The 20966-nt window shown below is 41.7% G+C and overlaps 1 protein-coding gene across 1 annotated transcript in view; it reads left to right on the top strand.

The window, feature by feature from the left end:
- The window catches only part of FGFR2 (fibroblast growth factor receptor 2), a 78104-nt gene that overhangs the window by 24250 nt on the left and 32888 nt on the right, over positions 1-20966 (top strand). The window contains 2 exon segments of the mRNA XM_010003973.1: positions 1-39; positions 7646-7769. The exon segment at positions 1-39 is cut by the window's left edge and continues 1 nt beyond it. Of these exon segments, the coding sequence (XP_010002275.1) occupies positions 1-39; positions 7646-7769 (163 nt within the window).

The following is a 20966-nucleotide window of genomic DNA, read 5'->3' as shown; positions in this document are numbered from 1 at the left end:
AAAGAGTTTAAACAGGAGCATCGTATCGGTGGTTACAAGGTACGTTCCCATGATGGGGTTTTGCAGTTTCTCTCCTTGACCAAGGCTGTAAAAACAGGACCAACCCCAAATGAAAACCTTGCTGAAGTTAACAGAACATCTTTTAATGCCCTTGGATCAAACGTAGAAGCAAAACAAAAAAAAGTAATTATTTTCTTCTGGGGAAGGGTGGGTGGTTTCCTTGGTGGTTACTGAACACTAAATTTTATATTATTTTTTGTTGTCCTCTCAAATTCAAGCTGGTACCATAGCACTGCAGCAAAGGATTATTTATTATTTATGGAGGCTTATTTAGAAAACTAAAGACTTGACTTTGCAAAGCAGAGTAAGCCTGTTTTGCTCTTTTTCTCTCCAGCTGCATTGTTAAAAACATACCCATCCTCTCTGGTGATTGTAGACAGTTTAATAAAAAAAGGGTTGGAAGTGCAAAGCTATTATTTTCTGTAGAGTTTATGGTCTGTGAAGCTGAAAGGGGAAGCAGAATTTGAGGAAAAGCTGCAGTAATTACTTATGAGGGTTTGTTTGAATTTTAAACAGCTACAGATTAGATGTTTCATTCTAAATTGGTGGTTACTGATTAAGAGAGAGTTTTAGGGAGGCCAGCGAGTTTGGTGGGTTAGTGCATGGACCTTTAACCTCCCAGTATCTGCCTAGGTCAGGTCAGAAGTCAGGACTCGGTCATCTTATCCTGCTCCTCACAGGGAAAGGGAGTGTGGGACTTTGATGGCAAATGCAGTTCAAGCACTCCCCTTGCCCTCCTGCCCTGTGTTTCTGAGTACTTTACCCAGTTCTGGGGATCTTCTGTCAGTGACTTCCTCACTCATCCGACACCTCAGCAGCTTCTCTCCAAAGAGGAGAAGTTTCTGAGTTAAGTCACCTTGTGTCATAGTCATAAGCCTCAGCCTAGAACTTTGGCTGAGGGGCTCCGAGCAATTAGTAATGGTAACTAAGGCAGAACTTAAGTGACTTTTCCAGATGATGGAGTAAACTGCAGTCTGTGTCCTGGGGCCTGCCTTACCCCAGTGGTTGCAGAGTTTTCAGGGTGCTGCATTTCGTGATGCCTTGATAGAGCCAGGGTGTATATTGCTTCGTGTGCTGTTGACTCAGATCCTGCTTGGTACCAAAAAACCATGTTTTCCAGTGCAGAGGAGGACAAGCTGTAGTCTCCTTTCCTCTCTAGCAAAGATTTACTGCAGAAAGTCAGTTTTTCCAACATTTGTGTTAGCAGAGAGCGAAGCCCAGAAAATCTCCCTGCATGAACACTAATTATCTAAGTAGACTTTTCCATCTATGTTTGCTTACACCATAAATTACTGTTGCTTATGAGTGTACACCTGGCAACACCTTCTGCCTTTCATAATGCTGGGGAGTGTTAATGAATTGGCTGCAATTCTGTGATTTTCACCTTTCTTTTTAAAAAACAACCAAAAAAACCCCAATTAAAAAACCCAAAACTGAAAAACTAACCCTGTCTTGGAAAATAATAGTAACTGGTTTGTTACTAAATGAGACATTACTTGAACACTTTACATCTCCTGAAGGGGAAATTGTAGATACCACTCTTGAAAACTTTCAAGGAAAATCTGTCTTGCAAGGCAGGATGGAGATACTTGACCTCAGGTTTGGGAGGGTGATTTTTGGTGGGGCCAGTGAACCCCCTGTGTTAGGGATCTGGGTGAGCTCATTTGTACTCATGCCCATTAAGTGGCACAAATGAAATTTTTTACTTGTGTATTAAATGTACACAATTTCCTAGGTGTGTATGTACTCTGGAAAGAAGCCACAGATGCCCATTTCTAAAGCCAGTGAATAATAAATACCTATAATTCTAAATAATAACTTTTAGATCTCTGCTCTAAAGCAAAGAAAAGAAGAGGGAGAACAGCTGTGAGTTTTAGACTTTCTTGTTGTTCAGCAATACATCAAATTTTAAATGATCTGATAGCACGTACTTGTTGTTGTCATTCTACTTATCAAACCTATGTGTATTCTAGATTCTGTCAGTGTTTAGAATAACCATCTCTTTAAGATGGAGGTTTGTTTTCTGTGAATGGTTGTTAAAGAAGGAGGTCTCCAGAGCTTTTGGAGGCTGTGTCTTCTTGTTAGAGGAACTTACTCAAAATTATTCTGGAACAAAGAGATAATAGTATTTTCCTGACACCACTATGGTGACAAACTTATAATGAAGCAGTTCTCAGGAAGGACTGAGTCTTTGCTTGTTGGTCTGTCATCAGCCAAATACCTCAGCAGCTCATGACAATTATTCTACACTGACTTGTCTTGAATCTGGACGTTGCCACATGTAAAGTGTTTCTGCTGGAGATCTTCACATTCATAATGCTTTGAGTGACTAGAATAGCTGGAACCAAGCTTGGTCATACCTGCTGTCACCAGATGAGGTAACACCAGCTGTCCCTTTCGGAAGAGGCAATCATCCCTTGAAGACTTCAAGAGCAAACTAAAGGGAAGGAAAACAAAGCTTTCCAGTAATGCTCCAGCCACCTCTCTCCTGCTTCCTTGAGCTACGAAATCTTTTCTTTGTGTTCTCTTTATCACAATCAGATAGTGACCTGTAGCACTTTGTCCTTCTAACTAGGGAATGTCTTGAGTCAATTTGCACTTGGGCAGGCTGGCAGAAGGGTGTATGTGCTGGCCAAGATAGCCTCCAGAGCAAAATTCCTCCACAGTGACTAATTCTGGGTGGTGAATTTCAATATCAAACCTCCTATTATTTCTCCAGGTCTGCACCAAGTCTGAACAGCAAGGAGAAAACGTTCAGTTATTGAATGTCTAAATCCTTTAGTCTTTTTTATCTGTCTCTAATATGATAATGGCTCTTGCTTGTGCATTTAAAGCATTTTATAATTTCTATGAGAGAATAATATAAATCATGGGACACCAGAGGAGCCTTTATTTTTCTCTACACCACCTGGAAAGCAAATGTACTTCTATCAGTTGCTGTTTAAGTATTAACTGGTGTGTTTTTTCACATATGCCTTTTGATAAGCTTCATCACTATGGTCATCTTATACACATTTAAATTCAGCCAGGTAAATACAGAGTGAAGAGTTCAGAGTCTATAGGAACTGTAAACACCTATGGCTTTTTTTGTGGGTGTTCTGCACTTGTTCTCTCTATATCTGAATGGTGCTGATTTTGTGGGGAATACGTGTTTTGGCTTTTAATTCTTCTTTTCTTTTGAAATTCATATAAACTTGACCCCTTTTTACCACTGTTCTGGTAAGTGACAGCGTTTTTGTAATGTGTCTGTTCACTGAAGACACATGTTCAAATAAAATAGAACTGCCCAATTTTTCATGTTACTTCAAAAGCAAAAAATTTATATAAAAACTTCTTGCCCTTGCTTAGATTTCTGACCAATATTATTGTCATTTTTATTCCAGTTTAGATTTTGATGCTCCAAACTATACCATAAAGGTCCAGTTGTATGCATTTGACATTGAAAATTAAGCCTGAATTGGTTAAAAATTTGTGGAGAAGATGGCAATAAAAAGCACCTCAGTAATTTGCTAGAAGTGTCTGTACCTGGTCAGACAAAAAAAACATGTTGAGATTATATTTATTATCCCAACAAAGTATCATTTTTGGGTATGACACACAGATAAAACATGAAAATAGATCTTTCAAAGCAATTAAAAAAAAACCAACCAAAAAGCAAACCCAATTATTAAACTGTGTCAATGAAGTGTCTGAAGGGTTAAACTGTGTTTTGATCCTTGGAATCCTGTTGTTCCCTGAACTTCCCTGTGTCAAGAAAAGGCAATGACCAATTGGAAGGGGTGTCCTGAGGACCAGGTGATGGAATGGGTGGGACTGTGTGGGTATGCTCCAGGAATTTGAAAGAACTCAATATGAAGTAGGGCTTCAAGGATAATGGCTGGCAAGGAGCTAGTCAGGTTGGAGACCTGGAAGAGATTCCTGCAACTGATAGGTCTCTGGCTGTGGACACTTGTCCTTCGCTGGACCCCATATGGTGAAGATGGTCTTACTTTCCATGGCTTGTTGCTGCCCTCTTGTTTTTTTCCTAGTGGCTTAGGTTACATGAGCTCCCTAATATTGTCTAGCTGTTGGATGAGCCTAAGTCATCTATTAAAGCATCTTAAGTGGACCTGGTTGGTTTTACCCAGGGAAAGTTATTGGGGAGTATTTGGAGAGCTGTGGCACCAGTGCCTTCAGTTAGAAGGGCCCCAGTGAGCAACAAGAAGAGACCTAATGGCTTTAACCTGAATTACCAAAGAGACCATCTATTTGCTGTGATAGTCACCAAGGTGTTTTTTGTTTTGTTTGGCTTGGTTTTCTTCCCCCCAGCATGACTATCACTGTTGTAGTTCATCTGGACACAGAATGCTGCTGTCAGAACCATGTACTGTTCAAGCTTTGAACCTCTTTTGAAACTAGTTATTATGTAGGATAAGAGGAAATGGTCTCAAGTTGCACCAGGAGAGGTTTAGATTGGGTATTAGAAGAAACTTCTTCACTGAAATGGTTATTAAACACTGGCACGGGCTGCCCAGGGAGTTGATTGAATCACCGTCCCTGGAGGTGTTTTAAAAGACATGTAGATGTGCTGAGGGACATGGTTTAGCAGTGGACTTGGTAGAGTTGAACTTGGTGGTCTGAAAGGTCTTTTCCAGCCAGAACCACTATGTGATTCTGTAAACTAGTGTGATGTTCGTGCTGGTTGTCACAATTTGGCTGCCTCAAGACAGGCTTTACTGGGACTAGGGAGTGACAGCACATTGCTTAAGAAGACCCAGTTAGGAAGGCTTGTATGCTCAGGGCATTGTGAGCTGCGTGTGTGCAGGGATGTGGTGAGAATGGAAGGCTCAGTTTGGGAATCTTCAGCGGGAGAAGATGCCGTCATCCCCAGCAGAGGCTTTTTCTGGGCATTACAATGCTGCACTGGTGAGCAGAAAGCAATAAGCCAGCAAGCTGAATCTAGTTGAATCCAGATTCATGACATAAATCCAGTTGTGTGACGATGTGTAATAAATGCTTTGGGCCTCTACAGCAGTTGTTGAGCTTAAACTGAAGAGGCTTAAGCTGTTATTTTATTATGAAGATATTATCTCTTCTCCTTGGAGTTGCAAGAAGGGAAATTGCACAAATTCTTTTTAATATTGCTATCCAGGATATCCACTTGTGGCTGTAAGTTAGTTGTTTTCTTATTGAATGCTAAACAATCATGTTTTCTCATCAAATTAATTACTTGCAGCTTGTTAGCAATTTTTATTTTGCTTTAACTTCCACAGAACCATGATCTGTTCTTCCTGTTGTGCCGTCAAATAGGTTAAAAGCACTTGCTCTGGTTCTGAGAAGTGTGATGTAACTTGTAATGGCAAAAAGTTCAGGTCACTTTGACCAAGGTTCCCCCCCCAAATAACTCATAAAGAAGTAAAATATTTAAAATATGTAGCTGCTGTATTTATTATTTACCAGTGGTTTTTGAAAGTAATTCTTCCTGATGCAAACTTTGAGTTTCAAGGTTGCTTAATAGAATAACAAGACAATAAAATAACCCTGATAAACTCTTTCTAGCTTTATAAACTTATTTCTTGACTCTTCATAGTATGAAAAAAAAAAAGAAATCAAGATACAGTTTTGATGTGTAACAGCAAGGTGGGAGGCTGGGAAGAGGAGCTGCAAGTTTAGGCTGAAGATTTTGGGGCCATAGGCACACGTCTTGTGGTGTTTGGTTAACATCCGTGCCCTTCACCTGCTGCTGGTGTCTCATTATATTTTCTTTGTTCTTCAAAGCCTGGGTGGCCAGTTGCCAACTAATACTATTAGCCTGTAACTGGACAGTCATAGTAATTACTAGATAATGAGCTAATTACCGGCTGGGGGGGGGTGGGTAGGAAGGCCAGGAGCCCCTTACAGAGAGGACTCTTTTCTTCCAAGCTTTGAACTGCAGACATTTTTACCTGCAGGCAGAGCTAAGCTCTTGGCACCAGGGACACAACCCTGTGTAGCCTTTTTTTGGCTGGATAAAGACCTTCACAATAGCCAGGCAGAAAGCAGGATTTCAGACCTATAGTTGTAATGATCTTTTAAGAATGTGTAGTTACTGGAAGTGTCAGTTGAATGGTCCATAAATTTTCCTGGTGGACTGCACTGGATTACTGCTTTCCATTTGGCTGATTAAAATGACTGTACCAGGTTGTATTTTTATTCCATTTGCTGAAATACCTACTTTGCAGTTAGAAGTTGTACATTTCAGCTACATAATGTTAAGATCTTTGTCAAAAATCTGAACACTAAAACAAGGGATTAGAGGACAACCAGCAGCAGGTCGTTTTGGGAGCCAACTTATGATGCAGGAAAAATACATGTGTACCGGATGGCTCCATATCCTTCCAGGATTGGGTTGGATCCTGTTCTCTACAAGACCAATGCCAAAGCTCCACTTGAGTTCAAATGGGAACAGAATCAGCACCTCTAATACATTCTGTCTGAGAAGTATGAAATAAATGTATGTCCTTATGCTCTGTTTCCACGAGAATGTTCTTCAGGCGTTTTTCACGAGGCAGCATCTTCATTTCTTTCTTGTGGTAGCCCAGGGCAGTAAGAGAAGTAGCCACTTTGTGTCTGTGGGAGGGATCCCAAACACCGTGTGTGCATATATATATCTATATATATCTTTCAGATATATCAGAATGTGTGAAAGCTTTCACTGCTGCAGCTGTTCTGTGCCTGGTGAGGAAGAAATAAAGTATTTAAATGTCCATAACTGTCAAATTGTAGAATCATATCATACACTGGTTTGTGTTGGAAGGGACCATACAGATTATCTACTTTCAACCCCCCTGCATGGGCAGAGACACCTCCCACTAGACCAGGTTGCTCAAAGCCCTGTTCAGCCTGCCCTTGAACACTTCCAGGGATGGGGCAGCCACAGCTTCTCTGGGCAACCTCACCACCCTTGCAGTTAAGACTTTCTTCCTGATGTCTAACCTAGATCTCCCCTCTTCCAGCTTAAAGCCATTACCCCTCTTCCTATCAGTACACACCCTGGTAAAAAGCCCCTCCCCAGCTTTCCTGTGTCCTCTTCAGTGGAAGGCCACTACAGGGTCTCCCTGGAGCCTTCTCTTCTCCAGGCTGAACAGCCCCAACTCTCTCAGCCTGTAAAATAATCAAAGAAATCATTGTTTCAGCAGAGCTGCCATTGCAGGCCTCACTGAAAGCAGCCTGGTTTGTGATGTGCCGTAGCTCTGGGCTGTAGCTTCTTGCAGGCAGCAGCCTCCTTTGTGGAAGGTTTTCAACTGGAAAGCCTCCAGTCTGGGCTTTCACCTGTTGGTAGGAAGGATGCTTATCTTTGTGCCTGCTGTTCTTCTTGAGGAACTGAGACTTGGGAGACTGAGATACTACGTTGGTGCTCCAGAGCTCCTTGGTGTGGAGCCTGGCCATACCCACTGCTCAGGGGCTCACTGACTCTCCTGAGCATGGACACATCTCAGTGGAGCACAGCAAGGCCCCCAAGCATAGCCTACAGAAGGTTGACTACTCAGAAAACAGTTCCTTTGGAGGAGGAGAAGGTGAAACTACATAAGTGAAGTTCCCAACCTCTCTGTTTACAATCCGCCAGGTCCGCAACCAGCACTGGAGTCTCATCATGGAGAGCGTGGTCCCATCTGACAAAGGGAATTACACGTGCATCGTGGAAAACCAGTATGGATCCATCAACCACACCTACCATCTGGATGTTGTTGGTAAGTAACTCTGTCACATCTCAGATGGTGTTTCTAATTAAGGAATTTCTCTATTGACACATTTAGAACTCAGCTGATACATTTTTGCATTAATTTTGAAGGAGATTTTGCAGAAGTCTAGAGAGAAGATTTCACTACGTAACTTTGTATGTTTATCTGTCTTATGTCTGTAGGAATGATCTACCCCTGTCTTGGGAAAGGTGTGATATTCATGTGTGCAAATGAGTTCTTGTTGCTATAATACATATACAGACTTACTGTGATGAGCAATTAAGGAATGCTGATGAAATTTTTATAATGAGTATTAAACTTTAATTGTTACTTGTACAATTGTACTAATGAATCCTAATAACTGCAGTTATGAAAACTGTGTCAAGTGATCCTTTAGATTGCTGCTATTATAGCTGAAATTATTTGTTTATAAAATGAAAAGCTGGATACTGACTTTGGTGAATCTGGAGTGAAGCTGGAGCTTCAGGAGAGGGACTTTCTATTCACAGTGTTGTAACATCCAACTGTAGCCAGTTGCTTGGGCTTATGAGGAATCCTGGAATTGTAGGTGACAAAAATTGTGAATAAATGGTTTTACTTGAGGGCAAATTGTAAAAAGCTGTCTGAATTCTTAGTAGTAGCAAAGCTGTGATTCAGCAGGACCATTAAGCACGTGCTCAGTAATATTAACTTAATAATACCAAAATCCTGTTGACTTTAATAAGGCTTATACATATTTATTTAAGTACTTAGATAAATTAGGTCTTGAAATCTCAGGAACCAATTCTATTCACCCCTACTTCTCCCTGATTAGTGTGGATGGGTGTGAGCTGTTTTATTTGGACATTGCTGTCCAAAAATAATCATTTTGGCTGCTATAACCAGACCTGCTGGGAGTACCTCTGGGGATCTCAGCTGCAGGTTCTGAAGTATGTCTGGAATTGGCTTTGCTCTCTTCAGGCTTGTAGGATGATGTGAGCATCACAAGCTCTGTGAATAAAAACTTTTGGTAAATCAGTATTGAAAGCAAAAAAAATTGATTTGGTAAGTGTAAGCTATTTTTGGATGGTGACTGACAGCCCAGCTTATCTTCTGTGGAGAATCTTAACTGTGAGTTTGGGTTTATATGACCAAAACAGTGACAAAATTTTCATTTCTCTCTTTCTTGATTGTGTTTTATATGAATAAGAATCTTGCATTGATTTGGTATGCTCTTTAAAAGTAGTATCTAATTTTGTCTGGGACCAATTAAATCTTCAGAAAGCCCCAAATCCAAAAGTAAACAAGTGCCAGCTTCTCAGGCAGAAAGACTGGAAAAAAATCCCCCTAAAAATGCCAGTGAGAAGTGGGCTTTGTGGAGCAGAGGAGGGAAGAGATAATTTTGTGATAGGGATGCCATTGGATTTAAGTCCTACCAGTAGCTCCGATACATCTTCAAATCCACTCTGAGAACCACCCAGCTCACCTATATGTGGTTTTAGGTAGTCAACACTGAGAACAGTGAGGATTTTTATAGCCTTGGCAATATTTTGTCATCCTCAGAGTGAGCTGTGGGTATTGTTAAGGTGAGCTGAACGACTGGCAAAGCCGTTTTTGTGTTAACGCTTGTTTAAATAAAGTTTATGGAGGGTGCAGCAGCCACGGCTGCCAAAGGTGGGAGTAAATTGTGTTCTGGTGTTCTCTGGTTTTACTTAAAACTCTTTTCTAGTAGGCTATGTGGGAGAAGAAAGCCCATTTTGCAACATAGGGGGGTTTTTCCTTGCTGAAGGAAAACTGATTAAAAATTCCCCATCCCTTCTCTATCCCCTGCTCCTTTTCCTCGTGACCACCCCAGCACCAGTCTGGCATGATTCATCTGGACCATAAATTTTTTCAACCATTTTTTTTTTTTCTAGCAAATGTGTTCCTGGATGATGTGGTCACTTGAGCAAATATTTGTCAGAAGCCCTCTCACCTCCTCTCCCCCTTTGAGCCTTTTGAATGTCTTACATTGAGGAATATTATGCAGAAGTTTATTTTTCCTGGCAGTAAATTATAGTGACCTGCTTGAATGAATGGAATGGTAATAAGGATTATGTCATTTATTTAAATGTCTATTCCTTTCCTGTAGAGTGGCAGAAAAGTAAATAGTGAGGTTTTTCAAAAGTGACTAGTGATTTGGGGTGCCGGGTACCCAGCTGGTTTTCCCTGGGTGAATATTCAGCATGTGCTGATGCTCAGACCCTGTGAGATAGCAAACCAAAAGTGACTTCAGCAAATCCCAGTCTGCATCTTGGAGTTCTGTGTGCTTAATCATTTTTCTCCCTTTAATTGGATGAGTTAAAGGGTCTAATTGTTAGTTTGCTTTCAAAACGTATGTATGGGAATGCACATGCTAAGATACCTGTGTTGAATTTACTATGAGTCTTTCAAGAGATACTGCACTAGGACTTGAACCTGAAAGGGGGATTGATGTTGGAGAGCTCAGCCATTTCTATGTTGCCAAAAGCTTGTAATAATCGTGGAGGTTGGGCATAAAAATTGCTGAAGCAGTAAATTAAACTTGGCCAGAAGGGGAAACTCTGACAGTTTTTCTAGTTTAGATGGTTCTACAGAAGTTAATTTTGTGCCCTTTTTTTTTTTTTTCTCCTTCTTTTTTTTCTGTTTTCATACGACTTTTCAGTTCCACCAGTGTTGTGGAGAGTTATGGATGTTTGTTTAAAGGCAATTGCCTATGTAGACCATATCTTAGAAATTTCAGGTCATAATTTTAGGTCCAGTTGTGTGTGGAAAACTGTCAGTTGAAAGCCTCTGAAATTGCTTTTCCTATATGGTTTAACTGGTTCCAGAGTTGATTAAGTGTAAGTAATAGCAAATGGTATTAAACATGGTAACATATTACACTAACATGAGCATCTGACTATATGGTGTAATGTAGAGAACCCTCTGATTATGTCACAGATTTGGGAGGTATCCCAGCAAAAATTGTGCCAAATAATGACACAATAATAGTTGGGAATATCCAGTATTACTTGATGCCAATAATTTTCCAAACCTTGAACTCTTTTGACAATTAAAAGCCTGGAGCCAGCAGGGCTGAGTAGTTTTCAGTTCAGAATGTAGGTGTGAAGTATTCTCATTTTTACCTTGTAATTACTTGCAAGAACCCTCTTAAAATAGTCAAGTGAGCTCAGATGGTCTCATTCAAATTTACAAACCTGGCAGAACTGTTGCACTGAATTTTTTACAATGGGAGTAGAAAATAGTGAAGAAAAAATCAGCAGGTCATTGGCAGCCTGTCTGAATCACACAGGATACATGTGCACATTGACAGTGTTAGTGGGGAATTGTCCAGCCCATTTGGCCAGAATATTCCTGGTTGGAAAAAGTTATTCTTTCGATGTTCGGGATACCCCAATCGACTGCCTTTTCCTGGCTCCTCCTCCTCCATTTCAAAACAAGGGATTAAGCAGGCTGAATCATAGAATCACAGACTAGTTTGGGTTGGAAGGGATCTTAAAAACCATATAGTTCCAACCACCTGCATGGGCAGGGACACCTCCCACTAGACCACGTTGCTCCAAGCCCCATCCAACCTGGCCTTGAGCACTTCCAAGGATGGGGCAGCCACAGCTTCTCTGGGCAACCTGGGCCAAGGTCTCACCACCCTCATAGTGAAGAATTTCTTCTTAATGTCTAACCTAAATCTCCCCTCCTCCAATTTAAAGCCATTACCCCTTGCCCAGTCACTCCATGCCCTTATAAAAAGTCCCCACCAAAAGTTATACAAGGCTTTGCTGAGGGAATCAAATGTGTCAGATTGCAGTAGTGGCAAATGGCGCCAGTAAGAAACTCCCTTAGGATCCTGCAAAAGGGAAACAAATAGATTGTAGCTTTTTATTGGGTTACTACCCAGAGGTTTCAATTAATATCGGATACTTATTGTCCAAGGCAAAATTCCAGCTCACAGTAATTGCTTACAACTGAAACGTGGAGGGACTGGGAGAAGGAAATGTCACTGTCCATTTTATAGATGAAAAACGGAGCTGTGGAGCACTGGAGTTTCTTGCCCTGGGTCACACAGGAAGCTGGTGGCAGAGCCAAGAAGTAAAGCTGGTACTTGAATCCTAATCCAGTACCTTAATTAAAAGAATGTTCTTTCACTTGTACAGTTTAGCCCATCAGCTGTGTTTTGTTTTGTTTTTTTACATACAGCTGAAGTGCCTTTCTGTTCTTTTGTATTTAACAGTAGGTAAACCCCCACATTTTTATAGCAGGCTTACTAATGCACTCACTGCATTCTCATTAAACGTGTGTAAAGTCATGCAGTCTTAAGGGAGGACGATGGCAAACGAGGTGGTTTTCACTTACGAGTTGTATTGTAGTGACTCCGGGTTGTAGGAAGCGACGTGGGAATCCAGCCACTGAGACTTGTGTTTAATTAGATCACTCTTGGATTGCAATTAGCGCCAGAGCACAGTCACGGTGGCAGCAGCTCTGTTTGAGCATGGAAGTAACTAATTGAATTTACATTTTAATGGCAGAAAAAAAGAAAAAGGTTAGTCTTTCAGCACTCCTAGTGCAGGTAGGCATTTCTGTCCTATTTAAGGTCACCATCCAGGGAAACAAAAAAAAAGATGGTTTGGTTTCAGCTGAAGTTTGGGGCAATACCTCGTTGACTGGGTTTCATGAGCAGCTGCCGTAGCACCTCACAGCTTCAAAGAACAAGCAAGAAGACCCTTTTGTTCACTATAAAAATGAACATAGTGTCTGACAAATATGTCTTTCTTTTTCTTTTCCAAGTTCTTTTGCAGACACTGTAGCTGACCAGTTTCTGATTTACCCAATAGCCTTGCCTTTGGCTCTCATTACTGAGGAACGCTCTCCAGAGGTGGCAGAGCACCACGCAGCTGTCCCCTAACAGTAATTCCTATTTTCATATGAAAACAGTGTGAGAATAACTTCTCATCCAGGCAGCATTTTAAATGACTGTCAGCTTAAAGCTTGTCCCCAGAAATCTCATGTATGAATGATTTTACTGATGGGTGTGCAGAAAAATGCTTTTATTCTGGAGTCTTGGAGGTTTTAAAGGACTTTAGGATCAAGTTTAATCTTGCTTTTCACAGCATGTTATCAAAAAATCCAATTAAAATAGAATCAACTGTTTGCTATTGCTGTTTCACTATTTATGTTTTCCCTCAGTTTAGACAGAAGAATAAACTTTACTTTTGTTTCTAGTCTCTTTCATTTTTGGATTTTCATGTGCTTTCAGAGTCTCTAACTGTGAACGTGGCACAGGTACATTTTTTTTTTTTTACTTTAAAGACATGTTTCCATTTTATCATTCCTGAATTCATAAAAACATATGCATTGTTATTTGCTTTCTTGCCAAGGCTTGTTTTGTTGAGACAAAGTTCCGAGTTAGTTTTTACTTGACTACAGTATGTTCCTTAATTTCCAAAGAATTATTTTTAGGATTCATGTTACATATGAAAAAGGAACTGACACCAGCTAAATAAATGCCTTGGACGTTGCATCACTAATGCCTGGCAGGAGTTAAGTGTAGGTATTACAACCAAGCCCAAACTTGCTCTGCTGGCAGATGTGCTTGTAGTTGTTGACTGGCTCTTAACACGGACAAGCTTTGGCTTGACGTCTTCACCCAAGTGCTCGCGGCGTGGGGCATGATGAGACAGGGGCTGGAAGCATGAAGGAATCCACACTGATGCTTGCCCTCAGGTATTTGGTTAGGCCGAGAGGGAAGAAGACTTTTAGTGTACTGATAAGCCTGAGTGTGGACTTTACACCTGGCACTGGGCTTTTGGCAAGGTGTGTGCATCTAAGAAATTACGCAAATTGTTTAGCGCTGGAGCCCGTGTGGTTCACTCCTGGAAACAAAGACTGCAGTGTGATGCTTCAGCTAAGGGGAAAATGAAAGCTTGTAGTTCTGGGGGAGTTTTTTTTGCCTCCTTTCTTAATAAGGTAAAAATATTCCAGCCCCCTAGTTTTATAGCGTTAAAGCTTCTGATTTCATTGGAGTAGTCTGGCTAAATTACATTTTATGGACAAATAGTAGTGTCATTACTTCATCTGCTGGGTGAACAGTGAATTTGTCATGTTTGGAATGCTTCCTGCAGAGTCTACTGGGGGAGGACTGGTCTCCCTGTCCCACTTTCTGTCTTATTACAGCCCCCAGGCAGGTATTTCTCTTTCTTTTGATGAGTGATGAGCAGGATATTATTTCAGCTCCGTTATTATCATTTTTAATCGTGCCTTCTAATTCGTGCAGTGTCCTACCCGAGCAAATGCAAGTAGGAATTTGCAGGAGTTGTCTGAAGATGCTAACAAGACTGTTGCCTTGGATCAAAAGCCATGTTTCTGTCTAAGCCAAGAGGGGCTTTTCAATCTGGGCCAAGTCTTTTCTCGACAATTTTGTTGCTGAAAAAATTGGTTGTGTAATTGGCAGTAAATTGGTTAAGTTGCATCTGCTGAAAAACAAAAAAAAAAAAGAGGGGGGAAAGCTTGAAATATAACAAATATGGAAAAATCTTAAATGAACTGTGATACAGACTGGATGAAGGGACCATATTAAAGGCAAACACAAGGTTATTCATCATGGCTGCCTTGTTAATCAATGTCCTGCACCTGCATTTCTTGGTGTTTTCCCTGAGCATGGGAGGAAATGCAGATGTGGGACAGTCTGGTGGCTGCAGTGGGACAGCTGCTTGTGGTGGGTGAGGGCAATCCTAACCTGAGACCACCACACTAGTGTTTTTTGGGATTAAACTAGGATTAAAAGAGGTGTAGCAGAGGTAGATGTGGATGGATATGGCACTCAGGTGTTGTGCATGACTGTAACGAGATGAGTCTGAGGTTGGTGGCACTAGGAAGACGAGAGTGAAAGGGTCTAGGGGGTCTTCCCAGAGGTTTGCAGTGTAGGAGAAGAAAAAAACCTTGAGGGATGCATAGCAGGGGGAGATGGATAAAAGGGTGAGAGGCCTGGCAGTACCAAAGTGTGGACAAATCAGTAGAATGTAAAATTCTGTGGCTGTTAAAGGTTGAACTTGCAGCATTCATGTTGGTATCCTCTCCCTGCTGTGCAAAGCCCTGTGGGACTGGAAATCCAGAGGTGGCTGTATTTGACAGATTTTCAGGATTTTAACTCATTAGGTCATCTTTGGATGACTACCATTCCCGTGGTGCAGCTTCAACAGAAGTTGCTTCATTTAAGCATAAAAATAAACTGAAATCTAATTTAATTATAATTTAAAAGCCAGATAAAAAAACATAGTTTGTTAAGCACTTCTGAGTATTGAATTGTTCTGGCGAGAGATTTTTTTTCAGGTTGTTTTTTAAATGGTTGCATGAATATGTTGAAATTTTTGACCATTCATGAAGGAAAAACACTGATACTGTCAGAACTTGAGCTGAGTGAAGAACTCAACATGACAGTCTTAGTTGGAATAAAGTTAGTTTTTCCCATTTTTATGAGATGGTTATCTATACTATATATTTATAAGGGGATTTTTGTTCAGCTTCACAAATTAGGTGATCGAAATAGTTGCTCTAAAGTTGTGTTCTGCCTTTACAAGTGAATATCCAGGGATAGGTTAGTGATCTCTGCAGTGTTTCTGCTCTTCAATTGGATTAGATGCAGAAATTCTACTGAACAACGTAATATCATTTTGGCAATTGGTTTCAAATGTACATTTCCTTTATCTGTGCTAATGGTTTATGTGTGAAACCCACCTATGTCTATATTTGAGTGAATATTACAACAAATTACTTTTTTGTTGTTTGTTGGTGTTTTTTTTTTGCCCCCTACTCCTCAGTGACATTTTCTCAGAAGGAAGTTGTGTCACCTGTTGCTCAATCAGAAGCTGATGATGATGTTCTTGTGCTTGGCTTTGTAGCAAGCTGGATGTGTGTGCTGAAAGGCAGGAAACGTGGGTAAAGAAGAGAGGTCAAGAACTGCAGAAATAGCAGAGAGAAACTTTCTTGTTTTGGAGCACCAAGTTTGTGTCCAAGCAGAGCCAGCCTCAGCACTTGCTGTGAAAGCTGTTGCATCTTGCAAACTTTACCTGGATTTTCTTGAATTACTTGAAATATGACAAATGTGTATGATCAGGGTCTTCCCAAGAGCAGTTTTCTTCAGCATCTGGTCCTGTGCTGCAGAAGTGAGTGTGATCCTGATGAGGGGACATGTCCTCTCCTGATATGGAACCACTTGATGGCAAACTTCAGGAGCCTGAAGGTTGAGGGATGTCCAATATGGACATGTCTTAAGACTGAGACAGGGCGGTGCAGCACAGAGCATTGAAACTCTGGGAGCTGGAGCTTCTCTCCTGCCCAAAGAGGAATGGTCCATCAGCCATGTCTAGCAGGGGAGGAGAATATCATTGTCCTTCCTTAATTTCACACCTGTGGTCCTCAATGAAGCAGGTGTGTTGTGTAAGAAAAGGGGGAGAGGTGTAGAAATATGAGGGCTTTTAAAGGTTGACATAATCTTTTCCATTTTACTGGAAAGGCAGAGCTGCTTTCAGGAAAGGAAATTTGGAGGATGAAAACTATGCAGTCAGGTCACAATAACAACAGCTATAACCACTCCCAGTGTGTGCTTTATGGCATCGCTGGGTGCACTGGGGAGTTAAACCCACTGCAGATGGGAGAGGACATCATCCCTGTGGGGGAGATGCTGTATGCCAGGCACACAGTAAACCTTTGGCAGAGGAGCCTGCTGGAGAGCCCAGTCCAAGCATGCTGGACCCCAGCATTGTCTCTGGTTGTTATGAAGCAGCTGAGCTCTGGGAGCTGTGCACAGCACAAAGGGTGATATCCCTGTGTGTAAAAGTTAATGCAGTCTCTGGAAGCAGCCAGAACAATAACATTTTTCCACTTGTCTGTGAGAAGTCACAAGTTTTTTTTTATAGTTTCTTGTAGCCTTTTTCCTTCAGGGTACATTGAAAGGAATTTCAACAAAAAATTCAGCTCATTGTTCTGTTTCTCATGATTTTTCACACTGAAATAAGGCCCCTCCCTGCTTTGCTCAGATGTGTATGAAGCCTTTGCTTATGCACTCACTGTGTGAGAGATACTGCGAGTGAACTCCAGGATTAGTAGTGTACAACTCTTGCTGATATGATTTTTCTGCTCCCTAGGGCTTATGAAACCCACAGTGTCTAAGCCTTTGATTTAAGGACAGACAGTAGCTTTTAACTAGTCCTGATTGTGATTTTTGGTTGTTTTTCCCAGACAGTAGCTTTTAACTAGTCCTGATTGTGTGGTTGTTTTTTCCCCCCCCATTGTTTTCATGACATCAACAGGCTTTATAGCAAGGCAAGTTAGTCTTGCTTGATTTGTTTTCCTCAGCTTGCTGCTATATGAGGAAAAGGTGTGCAGATGAACTTCATGTGGCAAAGGTGTTATGTGAAGATGGGTTTTAGTTAAAATGCACATAGGACAGCAAGCTGAAGTTATGTCTTAGAGCTATCCAAAGAGACAGATGGGATGACATCAGTGGGAGCTTTGCTTGCTGGAGAACCTGTGCCATTGCTTCAAATTAGAGGTGAAGGTGGTGAAACCAAGGACAAAGAGTCTGTATTAATTACATCTGATTAGTTTATTTAAAGGCAGTGCCTTTTTAAAATCTTTTACTTGACTAGCCTTGCTAAAGAGGAGATGGCTCAAGGAATTTGGATAGGGTGGCAGAGGCTTTATTGTGGGTAGCAAATGGGTCTGCTTCTGGTGTTTGTGGTGAAATTTTGATCTTTAGAACTAAAATTCTTTAATAGTGTTCAAGTGTTTAATTTTATACAAAAGTATTCAGAAGGGAATATACGGAGAGAGTCTGGTTCCCTGCTGGAGTCTCCCTTCTTATTGTCCGGTGATGCTGGTCCACTAACCAAGGCAGAGATGGACGTTTGGACACAGTAGTTTGCAATGATAAATGTGTGACACAGGAGGAGAAAGAAGTGCCTCAATTTTATACAACAGTCTTCTGTTAGTAGTAGAAGCAGTTTAGGAGGTGATTATGGAGGTTACCCCCTCATTCCTGCCTGCATGAGCAGACCCATGTGCTGCTCTAGGCCTCTCCTGGTTCACTTGTGAGGATCTCCAGCTGCAGTGATACCTCTTGGAGCTCTTGGCCACTGAGATGACTTCTTTGAGTAGTGTTGGGCCAATAGGAAGTGCTGTACATGGAGACTCCTGCTGTATAGGAATACTGAAGAGGATGAGCATTTGTTGGCTGTTGCCTACTGGTAGAAGATGCCAAAATTTGTAAGGCATGACTTCATCAGCACTGGTAATGCTGGTCTGATCCGTAAGCTATTCAGCTAGTCTGCCTGAGAGGCTGCTGTTCTTTATCAAGCGCTCTTGCCAGGGATGGTCTTTATCTCTTAGTGTTTAATGACAGCGATCTGTTATTCCTCGTAGCCTTAACAATCTGATTGTGCAGAGTTTGGGAAGAGAGCATGGACCCTAACTTGCTGTGGATGCTACCTTGGTGTGGATAAATTACTGGGAAGCGATGATTTGTGTGTGTATGTATGTATAAATGGAACATGACAGTTCAGCAGCACTTCTGAATTGGCCATAAACAACATGCAGTGCTTCATGGTATGCAGAAAAGAAACCAAACTGACGTGCAGCTGGTGGAAGCTGCTCAGCTCCTGGCTCGTGTGTATATACTGTGTGACATAAATTAGCAGAGGCATTTTGGCTACACCTGCTCAGTTGTTTCTGATGTTTTGAAAGAGCCACCAGCACTCAGCCTTACTCCTCCATGCCGTGGAGCAAGTAGTGAGGTGAGCTGTGTTTTCCCTCCAGCATTTCATAGAGCTCAGGCCCCCAACAGCAATTGCTTATTGCTGAAGAGAAAGGAAGCAAAGGTTTGGGTTGGTCTGTATGTATAAAGCTACCTTGAAGGAGGAAAATCCTCCGGGGACATCTGTTTGGTTAGACCCCTCCTTTGCCACTCCAGCTTAGGGGTGTGGAGAGCAAGTGTAGTTTCACGTTTGTATGAACTTGGATAATGCTGGATAGGGGAGAAATTTCAGTCCAGGTGTATGATGAAAAGGCTGTGATATATATATATTTTTTTTTAAGGCTGAGGAGTCAGTCTTGTGAGTTCAGGAAACCTTGCCTTGGCTTTGGCAAGGCAAGAGGCTGTGATTATAGTCTGGCCTAAAACACTGTAGGATGCTTCTGAGACCCATAATTTACAGGATAATTAGCATTTTCCAAAGCAACAGATGTTGCATGATCGGAAGGAAGGTGGTTGGGAATGGGCAGTGTGTTCCCTCAATGATGTCCTGACTGCTTAGAGTCAGGCAAAATAAGCAGCTATAGAGCTTAACATGCTGTTCTGACCAGGGCAAGTGAAGAAGAGGGCATGAGAGGTCTGTGTTTTCAGTTATGCAGAGGGACAGCTGGAACTGCTTAGTTTTTCATTCCGTGATGACCGAACACACACAGTCCTTACCAGGGGCTATTGATCCAGAAAGGTTACTGATGCACTGGGAGATGTCATTTGAGGGAACCCTCTGTAACATCACAGAGCAGCCATCAAGATGACTCATTCAGAGTCAGTAAAGTTTCAAAACTGGTATTAAAGTCAGATAAATGTGTCTAATTAAAAACTGGAAACAAACTAGATAAACTTCTTCATCCCGCTCCTTTAATTGAGGATCTCTCAGTTGTCCCCAGAACTCATGTTTGTTCTTGCATTTGCTATTCAGCTTTTATTTTCCTGGCCTACACTTGAATCACACATTTGCAAGGAAAGGAAACAAGCACATTCAAACGGAGGAAAAATAAGAGTAGTTTTCATTTTTTGTTGAAATGAATCAGATGCCTTATCCAAAGCCCATTGAATTCCTTGTGAGTTTTCCCTCTGACTTCAATGGGCTTTGGTTCTGGCTTTTAGCTCCCATGAAAGGTCCTGAACTGTCTGTGCTGGGGTGACAAGGAGGCTTGGATAGACAATCACCAGAGCTCTTCTCAGCCCCTGGCACAGCCAGGTTGCTAAGGAGACTTGGCCTGTGGATGGGCCCCAGCCACTCACTCCTTCCGGGGTTATTGTCTCCTCTCCCTGCCGAGGCTCTCCAGCAGCAGCACAGCCACTTTCAGGCACAATACCCTCCACTTTGGCCTCTGGCACCAGAAAATCCTGCCCTACATCTTCCCTCCGCTGGCGTGCTTGGTGGGCAGCTTCTCTTCCTGCAGTTTTTCCATCCCTGCACTAGGACCAGAGTGGTGGGATTGGATCTTCTGGTCTCTGTTGGCTGTGAAACTTGGTTTTTGGTCCCTATCACCCTCATCTTCACGTCATCTGTTTGCGTCATGGCTCTCCTGTCTCTTTCCTCTCTGATTTCCTTCTGTGGTGGCTGCAGTTGATCAGCAAAAAAGTTGGAGGAGATGAAGCCAAGGATGGGAGAGAAGAAGCCCTTCTGCAGGAACCGCCAGTCCAGGAACAACTTAAAGAGCCAATTCTCAGGGCTCCTTGTGACGGTTGGAGGCTCCAGCAGTCATTTCCAGGATAGTCCTTGCAGTTACTTCTTCCACCATCTGTGGCAGGATGGGCTCCCACCCATCTCCAGGTGTCCTGCAGGTCTGGGATCTTCCTTGGCTGTTCCCTCCATTGTGCCAGGTTTTTGGGAAGCTGGAATTTTCCAGCTTTCCTGGATTCTTTGCAGCTTTCTCTTTTGGAGGAAGGAAGGTCTTCTGAAGTTGTAACATTAACAGGCTAAATGACAGTTTCTTCTAAGCCATTGGGCAGGTCTCATTATCAGTCCTCTTTTCAGATAGCTGGTCTGTTTGTCTGTAGATAAGCAAGTAGAATCACTCAAGCAATTCTGAGCAGAAATGCTCAAGCCCTGGGCATGTTTATGGGTGGTGTAAAATTTAGATGCTTGTAGTCTTGAATATGATATTCTTCACATGAGCTGTTGTTCTTGCTCTACCTTTTGTAAATAATTGACTCATCAAATGGAGGTAATGTTGGGTTTGTATCTAAACCTCAACTGGGGGAATGAATGCAAGTTGGTGTCTGTCTCAAGATGGTATTCAGATTTAATCATGCTTTGTCTTTAAAAAGCATTATGAAGTTAAGAGTTTGGGAAGAATCTGGAATTAAATTGAAATGTAACACATGGAGATGTGTACTAGTTATCAGTTTGGCTCAGTTATTTTCAGATCAACATACAGAAAATATTTAGAAATTTAAAA

Source organism: Chaetura pelagica, unplaced genomic scaffold (genome assembly GCF_000747805.2).
Source record: "Chaetura pelagica isolate M959 unplaced genomic scaffold, ChaPel_1.0 scaffold248, whole genome shotgun sequence".
NCBI classification, from domain to species: Eukaryota; Metazoa; Chordata; class Aves; order Apodiformes; family Apodidae; genus Chaetura; species Chaetura pelagica.
The sequence above is the reverse complement of the archived record's forward strand: the minus strand, read 5'-3'. Positions and strand labels throughout refer to the sequence as shown.